General features: G+C 38.1%; 1 protein-coding gene across 1 annotated transcript; it reads right to left on the bottom strand.

Annotated features, from left to right (window-relative positions):
- Window positions 1–499: 499 nt before the first annotated feature.
- On the bottom strand, window positions 500–16,080 carry LOC141906335 (adipokinetic hormone/corazonin-related peptide receptor variant I-like). The gene is made up of 6 exons (XM_074795582.1): window positions 15,571–16,080; window positions 9,259–9,467; window positions 3,031–3,161; window positions 2,786–2,849; window positions 1,865–1,953; window positions 500–799 (listed from the first exon to the last, which is right to left on the bottom strand). The coding sequence occupies exons 1-6, from the start codon at window positions 16,078–16,080 to the stop codon at window positions 645–647; spliced, it is 1,158 nt and encodes a 385-aa protein (XP_074651683.1). The 3' UTR covers window positions 500–644.
- Between the last annotated feature and the right edge of the window lie 459 nt (window positions 16,081–16,539).

Raw genomic sequence — 16,539 nt, 5'->3', positions numbered from 1 at the left:
TTCCGCCGACGTGTCGAGACTGTGCTATGCGCGGAGGAATAATCCTCAATGATGGTGATCGATGATATACGTACGATGGATTATGTAAACACAAGATTGACACCATCCACAAAATGATACCCTGAGCCTTGAGGTACATGAGATCACCAGGTCTAGATGGGAAATTACTCTTAACAGCTATCGAATTACTTGCTATTTATTCATACGAGTTCAGTTTTTTTCTTAAATATAAACATGTATCATACAGTGATTAAACTTTAAACATTATAAACAATACTTAAAAGAACTGTCTCGTAGCCCGTTGCTGGCGCAACAGAAATATTGGATTCCTGGATGACACGCGAAACATAATTCTAGTGTCCTTGGGATCTAATTCCGGGCCAGTTCCAGGCGATACTAGCGGAACCGTACTGCTGCTGCTGAATGAACAAGACGATCTACCTCCAGAAGATACGTCACGCCCGTCGACGATATCAGGCTTAGCGTAAAATTTGATAGGTTGGTCGTTTCTCAACCAACGCATAGAATGATTTTCGCCAATCGGTTGGTTTCGGTGGCGTTTGAACAAGTTCTCCACACAACAGCAACACCTCCGCACTTCCCGCTTGAATTTGATCATGAACATGCCTGTAATATAGAAATGCTCACAAGGTGAACCAATGATGGGGTTTACCACCAGCGGCTAGCAGATAGCGCGGAGGATTTTTCAACGAAGCCGCCCTCTTGCGTCCGTTAAGCTGCCCCTTAAACTGCTTGTGCCATCTTCGTAATTGTCGTCTAAACGCCGTGGTGAACATTCCTGCAATTAAATTGATTGCATATATCGCACTTTGGGCGACAGCTATTTTGAGGAATTGGGTCTACGAAAATAAAAGCAATCCAAATTAACTTAGCGAATCTAACACAACCAAAATAAACTTAGAGCGATGAATACCAAATATCATTCGAGTCAAGCTTTGATAACGTATAGGTGTGCAATTAACATAAGTTCCCATTCGCGAGATTGAAGATCGCTGATAATGGACTTTTGATGACCACACCTTAATAATGATAATGATTGTGCAATATCGTATAACTTTGATCTGCTGTATATATAGAGATCAGTATGATTAAAACATCCCCAAATAGAACTCGACGTTCATTTCAAGGTGACGTCAGTCTGATGGGGTTGATAAGGATCCGTTTTTGCCCGATAAGTAAGGATTTTGGATCTTCTTTGAATTTCGCTGCGGCACTTTGTGTGTTAGATGTGTTACTTCGTTAAGCTGGTAATACATGGATACTGCAAACTGATCAAACGCGAATCGGAATAGCATGTTGGGGGTCGTCTGATCAGAATGGCATTAGCTTATTAGGCAAATTTACCGGTATTTGACAAGCATCATACGTTGTCACTCAATTAATTACCAGCGCGTTTCCGCGGTATTCCTAAAACAACTCGTAGAACAGAATATTCGATTTCACAAACGTTGAGATAGGATATAGTCGAACAGATCTCGGACACCTTCCTTCTAATGTATTCGATAGAAGTGAAGCAATATTCCTACGCGCAGTAATGATTGCCGCTGAACTACTGATGTACCTGTTTCCCGCGTTGAATATGATGTCTTATTTCCGAAAGTGTCGTCATTTGTCAAATAAATCATTTTCCCGCCCGAGTCGTCCCGTATACGAACCGGCCATATATTATATCTATATATAATCATCGATATGGTCGCTACTCCATTGTTTACCACGGCGTGTTTGCACCGAAGGTCTCTATTTATCTAGCTTATTATCAGACTATTTCGTTTTTCGCAATTACGCTAAGAGCTCTATCTATTTAGGCAAACAAGTGCAAATCGTATATTTTGGTATGACTTACCATATACAATCGGGTCCATACATGAATTAGAAACAGCGAACAAGAACAATCCGCGCTGGATCTTTGGATCGACTCGCTTTGCCGACGGACTGAAACAAATAGAAATTCCCTTTAATAATATTCACGCTGAGCCTTCCTCATCAAGAGTTTAAGATATAAGCCGCGATCACACGGAGACGATTTGGCACGGGCAAAATTGGCACGGATCAGGCCCGAGCCAAATTAGTGAGCGCGTTCAAACCACTCACCCGATAATAATGCTTTAACATTTCCGGATCCAGGTGCAATTCAAACGCGATCATCAGTCCCGTGCTTTAATTTGGCTCGGGCCTGGTCCGACATTGTTGGTCGGGCCAAACAGGCACGGGCCCATTTGGCACCCTTGTGAACAGTTGTTCCGTAAACAGTTGGCCAAACAACGCTCGCGTGATCGCGGCTTTACTTGCGTTAGTTTTTCTCTTTGGAGCACATCATTTATTTGATACCAACGTTCTATTTGATACCATCGTTCTAATAAGACGTGCGTATAATGCACCAAGGCTACGCGCGATCGAGTTTTATAGGGCACAGTGATTTTTCGCGGAATTGAAAGGAGGAAGTTGACCAATTATTCATTACGGATCCGGATATATTCAGCCAACTTTGTAGTCTACATTGAATACTAAATGTCGATTAAAAACCAACGGAGACTTTAGCTTAAGGCAGTAAATTATAATTGCAGCTACGTGGCGGGCCGTGTCGTTATTTATCGTAGCTTCCAGACTGTGTCAACGTGGAATCTGATATTTCCGGCCGATGGGGTAACGACGACGATTCGTTTCTAATTAAACTAAAATTGGGACATCAGCAAGTCCAATAAAGTGATTCCGTGCGAGGCATTTTCACAAAGGTTTGTGTTTCATAAGACTAGTATCGACTCACCGATCAACCCACCACCAGGCTGATATGAAGAAATAAGGCGTCCAGCACAGGATGAAAACCAACACTGAAATATATACATATATGTATATATACATCAATGATATCTATCTATACGAAGATACCGTCGCACTCAGAACATCTTTTTTGGAATTGATTATATCTCTTTTTCTGCACTTTCGCGATACAATGTCTTAACAGGAAATCGTGAAACTAAGAAACTAGAGTCGCTTATTCTATATACACACCTATAACAATCGTCATTTTCAGAGTGCGAATTCTCGCTCGTTCGATATGGCCGATTCCGGATCGACGCATCACATGACAATTTCGACCCAAACTATCTCTCGTAGACTCGACTGCAATTAAAAAATCATTTCTGAAAAAGAGGCGATGATTATGAGGAAAACACGATGCACGCAGGAAAACGCGGAAACAGGAGACAGAAACATGTTTCCGGATGTTTCCCTGTGTCGCTTGCGTTTACGAGAAATGAGAAACACGGTTTCGGGACACAACGTTTCCGAGATTAAACAGGTTTCCGTGTTTCCCTGCGTGTCCGTGTTTCCCTGCACGTGCGTCGTTGGGCTTTAGAGTGGGATGCAAATATGTTGCCGTAAACCTTGGATTATTTTAAGAAGAAAACGAAAAACTTCTGAAACAACTCAGTCGCCGACGCAATGTGAATCTTAAATTGAGCTTCAACTGTGTTTGAAATATGAAATATGACACAACTTTTGATAAAAGAGATCTAATTTTTTCAATCATATCATATGAATCTCAAAAGATTGTTAAACTTAATTTGAAGGATGTCATTTTTATGCTATTCAGATACTTCGGTCATAACTATGAAAAGTCATCAGTTCTTTAAATTTATTTTAAGTTTACTCTACAACTCTGGCTGGCTCTGCTGGCAAAAATTGACCAATCGCCTCGCCAAAGTATTTCCAATGGAAATATCTTGCGTTATAACTCAATGTCATTTCTCGGAATCTGGTGGGCTATTATTCCAATCAAACAGAGCTAAAAAGGTAACTAAATTCATATTCTGTTTGACAGTAGCCGTAGGTAGGATTATGATGTGCTGGTTTCGTATTTTGTCTGGGAAGCTGCAGCGCGAGTAAACGCGCGATGGCCGAGCGAGATCGAGTAATTATTCGTGATTGAATGTATGTATATATATATATATATATATATATATATATATATATATATATATATATATATATATATATATATATATATATATATATATATATATATATATATATATATATATATATATATATATATATATATATATATATATATATATATATATATATATATATATATATATATATATATATATATATATATATATATATATATATATATATATATATATATATATATATATATATATATATATATATATATATATATATATATATATATATATATATATATATATATATATATATATATATATATATATAATGCTACCAGGAGACTAGAAGCTTTCATTCAAAAAGCAATTTTCATCTGTCTATGTTTGTTTTTTTTTTTCTTTCAGGGAGCTTGTTCTGTTATGTTTCAAGCTGAAGATTTGTGATAACTGTATTGTTTCATGGTTGTCAATGCGCTCTGATAAACCAATCCTCTTTTCAACAGACATACAGGGACATGATTGAATGCGTATAACATCATACGGTTGAGGGAAATCTCCTTTCAGTCACGATGTTTTTTCCCCCACATTTTTGCGATCCTCTACGGACAAAACGGTCTCATCAATCAGTTTATTGATTGTGGTTGCAAAGCGTCAAAAGATCCATCCACTTAATCAGACTACCGATAAACTTGTTGAAACCATTTTTGCAATACGCTTTTCACAAATTCGCTCGTCTGACTTTGATGACGTTATGGGAACTTTCCGAATGGTTTTGTTAATCTGAGCGATATGAAAAAAGGACATGTATATAATCATAATAATAATCATCTCCTCCCGGTATCTCCTGTATCCGGTAGTCATTCTAAATAATCTTTTGAAGCTGAAACGATCCTAGCAGAGCAAAACAAACTGCGATGTCGGTCATGTTTCAAGGCGTAAATGTCAAATTACGAAGAAACGTGTTAAGGTCAAGAACGCACAAATTCGTTGACTTTTAGTAATCAGCTATTTCTGTTGGATGATTGCTGTAGATTCTAATGAAGCCGCGTAAACAATGCACTTTTATCCACATCCGTACTAACTGATCATACAAGACAATGTCGCTGAACCCGAAGATAATTCAACACCTCGCAGTATTGGCTTTATTGACTGCTTCGAATTCGCCAATAAACGAATGATTGTATCGGTCCTCTGCCATCTTCACAGTTTAGTGACATTCCAAGTCCCCGGACGATGTCTTATATCATGAACTCCCATCCATGCTTATATCGATGTCTAGATTAAGGGAGTTATGCACAGGTCCCAAGGCAGAAGTCAACGTATTATCGGATTTCAGCATTGTTGAATACAATAAGACTGTAGTTTCAACCGCTTTTCGTTCGCATAATACACTCCCCCGTAAACCCATTATCATTCGTTGTTCTAATTTCATTTTAGAGCTGAATAATTAGATTTTCTCCAAATTGGCGAATTCAATTTCAAACTATACTTTAGAAACCACGAGCGTCATGATTTGAACGATATGCCTTCAGAGTTAAAAAGCGTCGCTTCTACGAAACTCATATTTTCAGATTCTACAATCGTCTTCGCAGCTTCTTGGCTGCTTTGATATCGAGGTTCACCTTATCTCTAGTTGTGAAATGAATTTCAGCTTTTGATGCTAGATTTGCAACAGGAAGATGGATTATATCTCAACTCTAACTCAAACTATGGATAAGGGGTTTCATACAACCTTTAGAAGTGTGTTTACTAAATCCAGAATCCCCTATCCAGCAACCATCCCTATATTCTCTACCCTTTTAACTATAACTCACTGGGGCTCAAATGTATTACCGCATTTGCATTTTGTTTAGTTACCACGTGAGGCTTAGAAATCTGCAACGGACTGATTTTATCTTTCAGAGGATAAAACGTTAATAGCATGGGAGTTGCGCGGTCGTTTTAGAGATAATATAAAAATTCAATCATCTTTTGCTTTGCTTGCTCGCGAAAAGTCGATACAGAATAAACTGCAGTTACATACAACTTTCGGCGAAAAAAGAAAAAATATCAATTAGTTAAACATAATTTTCGCATAAAAGATGAAATGAGGTGGCAGGGGATGATTGGACTTGCTGTCGTTGACAGGTTGGTGATTCCCGCTAGGAAACACGAGTCAGATTAGATCGTTGATTGCTTTAAGTTCACTTGAAGTCATTGAAGGAGAGAGTTTTACGAATAATCGATTGTAAACGTCTTCAAACTACGTAAAACAGATGGTTAGGTCTCGCTGTGAATCTGGTCGGCATTACCCCGACCGATTTCAATCTCAAAGGCCGCGGTCCCATCGTGAGATTAAAGGAACAGTATTCAATCGAATTAGTTGGGAAATCAAAAATAGAATGACGTAAATACACGAACCCAGTTCTCAAACTCAGGGCATTCGACATTTAAGATTAACTTCCACAACATAGTTCGATGTTGTAATAGTTAGCGCACAGGCTTTGAACACGGCTGCTTTAAGGTATGAATCCTCGAAAGCGTGAAAGAGTTCGATCGTAGCGATGCCTTTTTGGTGGAAAACATCTTTTCGTTTGTAACTGGCTACGGGCCGGTCTCATCCATATATCAAACTGATTACTCAAGATTTTCACCGTCGTCGGGGAGATTTGTTACTGTTACTGTTAATACAGCGAATGTAAGCCGTCGAACCAATCAAATCAACGTGATCCTCTTACCTCAACCCGTCACTGACTCCTGACGACTTCAGATACATACTATATTTATATATCTATCAGAAACTTTACTAGTTACGATTTCCGCTAGAAGAAGAAAGTCGTATTCCTCGGAAAAACGTCTAAACCACATCCGAACTTCGTTCGTCTGATGACTCAACATCGTGTCAGAGACCGATAGGCTTTATCAGAACACGGAGCTGTTTCGTACTACATTCACAAGTTGATGAGGTTTTTAATCTATGTCTATGTTCGACCGGATATCCAGGGATGTCAATTGATTAAAGGAAAATAGATTCGCAATCCCGGGCTTTTAATGGACGCCATTCATTATTTGAGCTTCGATTATCGCCCAATTCATCGCTGAAATCAATACTCGGTAATCTATCATTATCGTGGTGTCTGCGTAGAAACCGTTTAATTCGTTAGAGCTTTACGATTAGCATAGATTAACCAAATAAGAATGATTTATTATGAAGAATCGATTCTTTAGTGTTTGCCGGAGGTCAAGGCCACCGGAAGCAATATGACAATGGTTTAGGCGCAATGGTGTGTCTGAAGAACTGAAACAACATTCGTTAACGACAGTGCACCGACAAATTGGAACTAATACGATATTGAACTTTATACGATATTCGAGAGCAAATCTAACGTCTCGTATATAGACTAGTAGATAAGGACAGTAACTTTGCTTTTGTACTGACCAATTAATTGTAGCACAGAATTGGGCAATAATATCCCAAGAGCTGTATCATCGTCTACGTAGTAATATCGCTATCATCGTCACTGTAATTTGTTTTTCCCGTTGCAGCCCGTCGATAAATGAAGCAAAGATTGTTTTGTTCGTTCGGAAAGTTTTGCAAGACGACAATAATTGCTATAGTAACAAATTGATAGGATCGGTGTGTTTGTTCATTCGACCTTGTAGAATCTTGTTAGCGCGCTATTTATAACGAAATAATTCGGTTTTCTCTTGTGAACGCTGCTTCAATTTTAAGGATTCCGTGAGAAACGATTACCAATCTCAATGGACCAATAATGAACAGCTATTCTACTTGATGCATCGAGGTGTCTTAGGACACAGGACACGATCAGACGTAGGTGAGCCCCTTATACTAGAATTATCCGGATGGAATTATCGTTTTTCGACGACGACGACGTAAAAGCTTCCCGATACTGGATAAACCAATTATCACCCCTCGCAACGAGCAACAACGAAACACTCACTTCTAATTTTCTCATCAACGGTAGGAATTTCTGGACTAACAACAAATTTTGTAGGTTTCGCCAAGACCATTAGTGCGAGTGGGACTTCTAATCTCTATATCGATGTTAGCTATTCACTAGTTCTATTTCATCGATCGTGTTAAATTTAATGCTAATATGTAGGAACAAATGATTAATTCTGGACAAAAAAAAACAAGTTTCGCCGAGACCAGTAGTGCGAGTGGAACTTCTCAGGTCACCTAGCTCAAACAGCATGTTAAATTCAGGCGGAAAGATTTTAATGAGACGCATGCGGGCAAATAATATCATTTTGATTTAGGTTTTTGCCAGAATCGAAGCTCCATTTCGGTTATAAGACTTCGCCGATGCAGAATTAGAGCCAGAAAAAAGTTCAAGTTCCCCTCATTTTCCGAGAAAGTCGCAACAGTTTCTTATGATTTTGATCACATTAAACGCAAAATCTGCTTTCACGATTATATACACATCGTGAAAACAACTTTCGGTTGAAACTTTAATAAACCCTTTTCTATAATGAAACATGTCCAAGAATCTGCTTCGCTATAGACATGCCATAACGAAACCGCGCAAATGCTTTTAATGCCATTACATTCCATTTCCTGATTCTGTTCTCAGCGAGTTATACGGAAAACACGCGACATATCCGGTTTGTGGCTGATAAAACGAACTGTATTTAATTTCGAAAAACCTTTACTCGATAAAATCAACCTCGCTACATTTGACGGCTATCCGTTCGTTCTTGCTAATGGTCGCGCAGAATAACAAAAATCACACCGTTTTAAAATCTCGCTTTAGTCAGATTTTAATATCTCTAAATGAATGGAAATCCCTGGCGCCTCATCCGAAAAAAAAGCATATTGCTTTTCATTTTTCTGCGAATAAATGCTAGAGTTGTATTACATTATCCGAGTGGCGGTTCCGTAGCGTGGCGTTCAGACGTTCACTTCAAAGAAAAACTCGTAGAATTGAAAATAGAGCCTTTGAAATACACCTAGATCTGACACTGACAGTGATATACCAGTAATTAGGCGCGTCCTGTAACGAAGAAGTTTCCAGAAAAAAGTTTTTGCAGCTCATCAAAAATGTCGCCCACAGTGTGAAATTCGAGCTAGAAAACGTTTAATCTGTTCGGTTCCTGCTTTTGATCAAGACGATCCCATTCTCCGAGTATCGATAGCTTAATCCTCGAAGGGGAATTCAAGGTGAAACTAGATAACGAGTCGTCTTATTTTAAGGTAATGATCACACAGAAGCGAAGAACATAGTAATTAGATAATGAACTGTGATTGATGATTAATTGACGAGTTCTTATTTTAAGATGGCTGAACATGAACTCCCTAATATAACCACATCTTCATATTCTGTACTTACCAACGCTTTGTCTGTACTTCTTCGACATCTCACAAAGAATAAGTGAGTAACATACAATAATGGCGACCAACGGTATTCCGTAAACCGTCACTAGATTAAACAGATTGTACGCTAATTCGTGGCCATTTGTCGGGAAAAAGTTGAACGTGACGCACTGTGTAAACCACGGGTAGTCTGGGTGTCTTTCGACGTGGAATATTACACTCTGAAAAATATAAACAGTTTATTTGATCAACTCTAAATGATATGGATTTCAAAGTGATCCGTCAGTTTGCTCATCGGTTATAAATTGTATAGGATATACACCGAGCTTCTCTCGAGTCGCTTGTAAAATGGCGGATTTCCATCTATCATTTTATCGAAATCGTACCATGCGCTTAAATTGTAGCGCAGTTTCCAACGTAATTGCTGTAAGGTCAATTTGATACGATAAAATGTTCTATTTCACATTTCTGTTCTATTTAATTTGATATCGCTAGAAATGGCTCCCTGAAGAAATAATAGGCCGATAAGATCAATAAGCTAAAATATTCATTTCCAGAATGAATTATGATATACTTCACTAGTTTCAAGTTATCTTGTCTTTGTTCCGGCGATGGGGAAAATATCATCATACAAGCTTTATATTGCTTTTTTTTGGTTGCATTGCGTTCATGAAAGTAATTTTGAAGTTAAAGTTATAATGAGTTTCGCAATAGAGTAGTAGCATATTATGGTGCCTAACTTCTAGCAAAAAGGAAAACAACACAGCTATGACGGTAATGTTTGGTGCCAAAAAAGTAAACTATAACTTTAGCACAAATATTGTTTCATAGTCTCTGCAAAATATTTCAAATTTAATCAAAGGTGTTTTTTGATTTACAGGGTTTCAGCAATAAGAGATTGGGGCGAATTTGCCGTATCGTAGTTAATTTCAATGGAATAATGATTCCGCGGCCTTATTTTAGTCATTTGGACTACCACCATTGAACTGCACTCAAATGACAAGATACTGATGCGCATTGAAGAGGATTAATGATATTTCCCCGAAGCCATCGCAATTTATTTGCCGTATTGTGAATGTGCCGTGGGTTCGTAGATTGTCATGGCAGATTCTGCGACCTCGATAATGAATATAGCATATCCACTACAACATAAACTATCATCAGACCCGACGAGCACATCTCATTGTATCAGCTTTACGTGCTTCATTATGTATTGCTTTATTGAGCAATTTAAGCTTGGCTAGTCGTTCTATCAATTCGACGAGTAGATATATATGTTTCTGCACATTTTTGAGCTCTTTGAACCACACACCTAACGCGCTCGTGTGAAGTTTCTATATGTACGTGGTGGAATTCATACCCCTTACCTTATACTGCACCAGTATCAAACACTGTTTGTTACTAGGCAACATTATGGTAAAACTATGATGACGACATAATATGATACCAAAAAACAAGTTCTGAAATTCCTATATTTTTCAGTTTATCAAAACAGTATCATTTACGGAAAGGACTCCATAGAACTGAGACACAATGCGGTTTGTGATAAGCCCAACGTACACGACACATTGAAACGCAGAAACACGGAATCAAACATGTTTGATCCGGGGAACATTGTTTTCCGAAACCTGATGTTTCTCGTAAACGCACACGACGCAGGGAAACGCTCGGAAACATGTTTCCGTCTCCTGTTTCCTCGTTTCCCCGGGTGTCGGGCTTGACGTTCCTCCGCATTACTGATTTGTTCGCGAGACGCAGATTGTTAATTGCGATTCCCTTGCATAGAATGTAACTGTTTCACCGTGAATGACATTCTCTCGGAACCAAAAATAACTCAGGTTGATCGCCTGGGACACATTATCGGTGAAAGTTAGTTTTCCGGCTGAAAGGAGTTGAATAACAAGTATGTAATGTGTCCATAAGCTAGTAGTCGGATTCCAGCGGAGTTGCAGCACCGAGGTATTACAATTTTGACAGATTTAAGTGACGACAGTTAATTGAACTGTCACGTACACTAATTATTTATAGATTAATAGATTCTGGGGTATAGATTTTAGGTAGATTATTAATAAATTGTGAGGTAAATTTCGAGGTAGATTTGCAACTACTCCTATTACATTCGTTACTTTGTTTTGATCCTTGGAGCAAAAAAGCAAAATCTTTTAGTCCAGTGATCTGGAAATATTGTTTTTTGGCATTACTGATGCGATAGTTTATTCGGTATCCAACCAGAAAAATGAAACCCGCTTCAATCCTCCAATACCCGGGGGCTAAATCACTGCTGATATCACCTTGATCGTCAGGGAAAAACAAAAAATATTTCATAGGCAAAAAACAATAAATCAATCGGAACATTCGGGGAACATCCTGTGAAAACGATAAACAGATTTGAAAGCATTTTCTTCGCATTCTACATCGCTTAAATCCTTGTTAGAGAGTGAGTTGATATCCACAAAATAACAAACTTGTTTATTTCTTTATCATCGTGATGTGTTTAATGTTATCGGGTTAACATTTCCCCCTTTTCAACAAAACCGACAAAGTTTAAGGGGATATCTAATACAATCTAGACTTTCGGAAATCACATGTTGACGGTTTCGTATGATTATTATATCTCATCAGTTTAGCTGTTACTGCGATTGCGATCAATATTATTATTGCATTCAACAGAAAAATTGATGGTTTTCATGATAGACTTACTAAACAAGGAGTGACTGTCAGCCCCTGGGATTCAACGTTTCGACCTATATGCCATGAGCTATTTTCAAAACCGTTTTGAAAATGTCGTAAGGAGAGTCGAATCGTTAGATACTCTCTTAGCCTTTCTTTGTGTCGTTGGTTTTCTTCGCTGTAACGCAAGCGCGAAATAGGAAACGTTTTATTTTTTACCGGTAAACAGACGGTCGTCAACAATCTTTTAATTCGATCGAACTGCGACTTTTACAGCAACGGTTGATGGAATAGGCCGCTAACCGAGCACGCTCATCAGTGCCACGATCAGTTACATCCATCATTTTTTCTCATCTCCCGATGGATCAGAAAGCGATCAACGGAATATAAACTCTGTACTGTTGTACATAGCAATATAGCAACGTTGTCATTCTGAATAAGCAAAGAGAGTAATGGACGAGCAAGTCTTGAGTCTTCATCAATCGAAATTGGATACTTATTTCATTTTGAGGAAACCGGATTGATTAAGAGCTGAGACTCAGAGTTAGGCAGACAAGTGTTCGGTCTGAATAATCTATACTACAAGCTGTTGAGACTGAGGTTTAGAATTGATCGCTGTGAGCAGTATATCTAGTTGTTTACGACACGGCCGTTAGCCACGATGAAATCCCACTGCAAGTGGTCCTTAGATTTTAAGAATTATCATAGAATCATTAAATTTTGCTTCAAAGCAGTCCCTCATTTGATATTATCACATCTTCAATGCATTTCCTTATTCATTAATTTTGTAAAAATTTTACTTAAATAAATTATATCGTATCATATCATCATTCTGAAGGGAGAATTGAAATTGCGGTTTCTACTCAATTGCATGCGTAATATTTTCATTAAATGCTTAAGTATTTTCATTTTTTCTGTTATCCAATTGAAATATGGTGAAACATGAAATGATACAATTTTCTCAAGATGTCATCGTCGAATTGATATTACGAGAAACTCACTTCAAATATTGCAAACTGAAGATGGTGAAAATTCGATGAATAGTATTAACCGGTCAGCTCGGGAGGCGCTCTGTGGCTTTGAAATAATCAAACCGAATTGCGCTTCTGATTACGGCGTGCCACACTTCGGACCAATTTCTGTCATCTCCTCTTTCTCCTTCTCATTCGCGCGCGCTCTCTCTCTCTCTCTAGAGGCACTAACTTGATATCAATTATTTCAGGAAGTGTTTTTGTGATTCGCCACCAGGTACATTGCCGTAATGGAACAATAAAGCGCTAGACTTCTCAGATATAACCAATCTTTTATACGTTAAAGTGTACGGTTTCACAGTCACGGACATTTTCGCTTTTATAGATTATAGGCTTCCCTACGGAAATTCATGGCTATTCCCTAGAAGATTATAAAAGAAAATGTAATTGCTTCAATGATCAGTCTTCCGAACTGTGTGCAATCTGTATTCGCTGCTATAACGAGAGTCGACTGGAAAATCGAAAAATCAATTGCTCAAGTTTCGACGGTAAAGTCCCAATGAAAATAGATATTTCCAGCGACGAAAGTCATTTCTACCTTTGTTAACCAAACCATTGTAATATATGAAACGAACAGTCCGAGTGGAACCTTTGAATTGCCATGATTCGAGATAAAATCGAATAAACAAGGATTTTGCATTTGTCTTCGGACGCTTTCAAAGTAAAAAGAAACATCATGAAAAAAAGAATGCCAAATCGGCGCATACAGCAAGGAGAACTTCGAAAAAAGAAACGTATTTCGAATATTTGCAAAACAAAAAACATCCCGAAACAGCCACTTAAAAAGTTATTATCGTGTCATATGACGCAGGGAGAACCATTCGTTATATAGAGCGTTATATTGTTATCTTATTGCTTTCCTCATCATTTATCATTCATTTATTTACTTATTTATTCGTTTCTGTTTTTCTTTCTGTCGTCTTTCTTTTCACTGGAAGCCGCGGCCAAACTGTGTTCAGCCATTGCCTTGTCGGAGTGTTTCATTGTGTCAAAATAACGATAGAATTCATTGCGCAATCGTCCATATCATCATCGATACAATGAAAACTTAATTCAATCGTCTTAGTTTCAAGTGAAGCATGAACTCTAATCGTTTTGGAGTTCGTAGGTGAAATAAACACGGAGACGCCATAACAAAAAATCGTATTCGTGTTCTTTTTTTCTATGCTGCGAGCGCTAAGCTTTCGACGAAAGCTCCCGAAAATCCTGACGGATATACCGGCGATCAGACGAGAAACCGCCTGATCGATCTTTTCTTCTCATCCGTTTTTTTTTTATGTGACGACGCTTTTTGTCGGGATTCACTTGATCCCACGCCGCCCTGACAAGACGCATATTCGAAACGCAAATAAAAACACACGGAAATAATAGCAATCTCACGCGACGCACTTTGATCTTATACCGCACGCCACCGAAAAAAAAACTAACTGTTCTAGAAAAACAACAAAATATAGAAAAAAAAACAGGAAAAGTTCGATCGTTCAACGTTACTGTTCCCCTTAACAATCTTGCTGCAACATTGTTATAGGGTATGATATAACATATGTGTCTTTGTGTACGGGACTGAATATTTTCGAAATAATCGACGAACATTAACGAATTGTGAATCAACTGGATCTTTAACATTTTAATTTTGAAAACTGATTTTTCAAATGCGTAAAACGTTACAAAAATGGATACACATTGCACAGTGGAATTAAAGGAAAATATATCCATCCATATTGCGAAACTTGCATCTCAGGCGCCATCGAACCCTAACTACTTAAAATTGAATCCTTATATCATTTTCATTACTCGTATTCCACCGTCTTCAGTAGAAAGCTATCTGGTAAATTCATTTTTGTTAAATCTTTCAATCAGACCAGTTTGTTTAACTGTGATCAGTAATTATATACCGTACTACTGTTTATAAGAAGGAATTGATGATAGAATATAATATGTAAAAAGTGTGACGATAAATTATGTAACAATGGACGAGATTAAGTCAAACACGATTCAAATTAATCAAAAGAACTCCGTATAGTCTGCCCTATTAACCTTTTTGGATCAACATATAAGGGAGGCTTCCTCCACAGTCAAAATTAGAATTATAGAGCCTGATAACTGAGAACTGTGAAACTGGAACCTCCTGTTGAACGCAGCAATTATTTCCCATCATGAGGTGTGGCGGGTGGGTTTGCAAGGGACACCAATCAAAATGAGCTATATCGAATAGTCTGGTAGAACATTTACGAGGAACAAATTTGCATGGGTTAGCTTAATGCAGCATTGGAAAATTGCTTTTATCGTGTATTCTACTTCCTATAATATTTTGTATTGTGTTGAAAATGTTCTACTGATCAATGTCGAAATTTCTCTCTTTTTACTGATAATTCCATTTGAACTAAAAAGGAAACTTATCAAGGAACTACGATTATTCATAATTGAAATTGAAACAAGAGCTGTTCAACGGCGAATCAATTTTCTATTTCATCGTTTCGTCGCGAATGATATTTGAGATTGCCTTTTACCTATTATCACTTCATTATTTATTCAAAAGTCTGATGTTTTGTTGTAAGACACTTTGTTCCTAATGCGCGTTCGACTTATTCTTTTTATTTGCACAGATGCGTGAACAACCTACCTGCGGAATACTGGCGATAGTGCTACATAACCAGGCAATCGTGAGCATGATTCTGCCTCTTTTGTCCGCATCACAGAGGCTGAGGGGATGAGCAATGGCCCAGTAGCGATCGAGGCTGATAGTAACCAAGATAAAGGACGATAAATAAAATCCGAATGCGCGGCAAAACATTAATGTTCGACAAGCCACATCACCGGCCTTCCAGGCTACAGTTATATGCCAGGCAGTCTCCAGCGGTAACATCACAAATGTTACGATCAAATCAGCTATCGAGAGATGCATGATAAATAAATTGACTCTGGACCTTCTCTGTCGATTGCGGAACAAAGTTATGAACACGGTTAAATTTCCAACTGCGGCGACGATAAACAAGCACGAATAGGCTATCACCGAAACGAGATTCTCTTCGTTGAATGAGATTTCTCGAGGTAAAACAGTCGTATTTACCGAGGAGTTTCCCACTTCCGACGAATTCGAAATTGATAGTTTAGTCGGCGTTAGTTTCGCCATGGTGTGATGAGGATGGATAGTTGACATGTTCATCGGTTCGTTGCTGGTGCTGTACTAACTGATGGCGAGACAAGCGACTGGCGACAATGTCGTCACTGGCGCGTCATTCATAGAACTCTCAACAACCTCAACAACATAAATACATCAGCACGTAATTTTGTGCACATCGTTAGCCGTGGTGTAGAATTACAGGTTAACGGGGTATGTTTCAAATAACTGCGGTAATTATATACAAATACACTTCATCCCCTCCGTCGAAGTCGCTCGTAAACTAACGAGATATCTTAAGAAGTGTTTCAAGTTTGAATGCTTTTTTCTGTAAAAGCCGACTCTCAATTTTCAAATCAGAAAATAAAAATACATCGATAAAAAAGATATTTGCATTATTTCCATTGAATTATATATATAAAAAGAAAAAGGTCGTCGAATCGAATCCGATAATATTTGGTAAAGATCGTG

The sequence above is a fragment of the Tubulanus polymorphus genome, chromosome 5 (assembly GCF_964204645.1).
Source record: "Tubulanus polymorphus chromosome 5, tnTubPoly1.2, whole genome shotgun sequence".
Lineage (NCBI taxonomy): Eukaryota > Metazoa > Nemertea > Palaeonemertea > Tubulaniformes > Tubulanidae > Tubulanus > Tubulanus polymorphus.
Note: the sequence above shows the minus strand (reverse complement) of the source record. Positions and strands in the feature narration are given on the sequence as shown.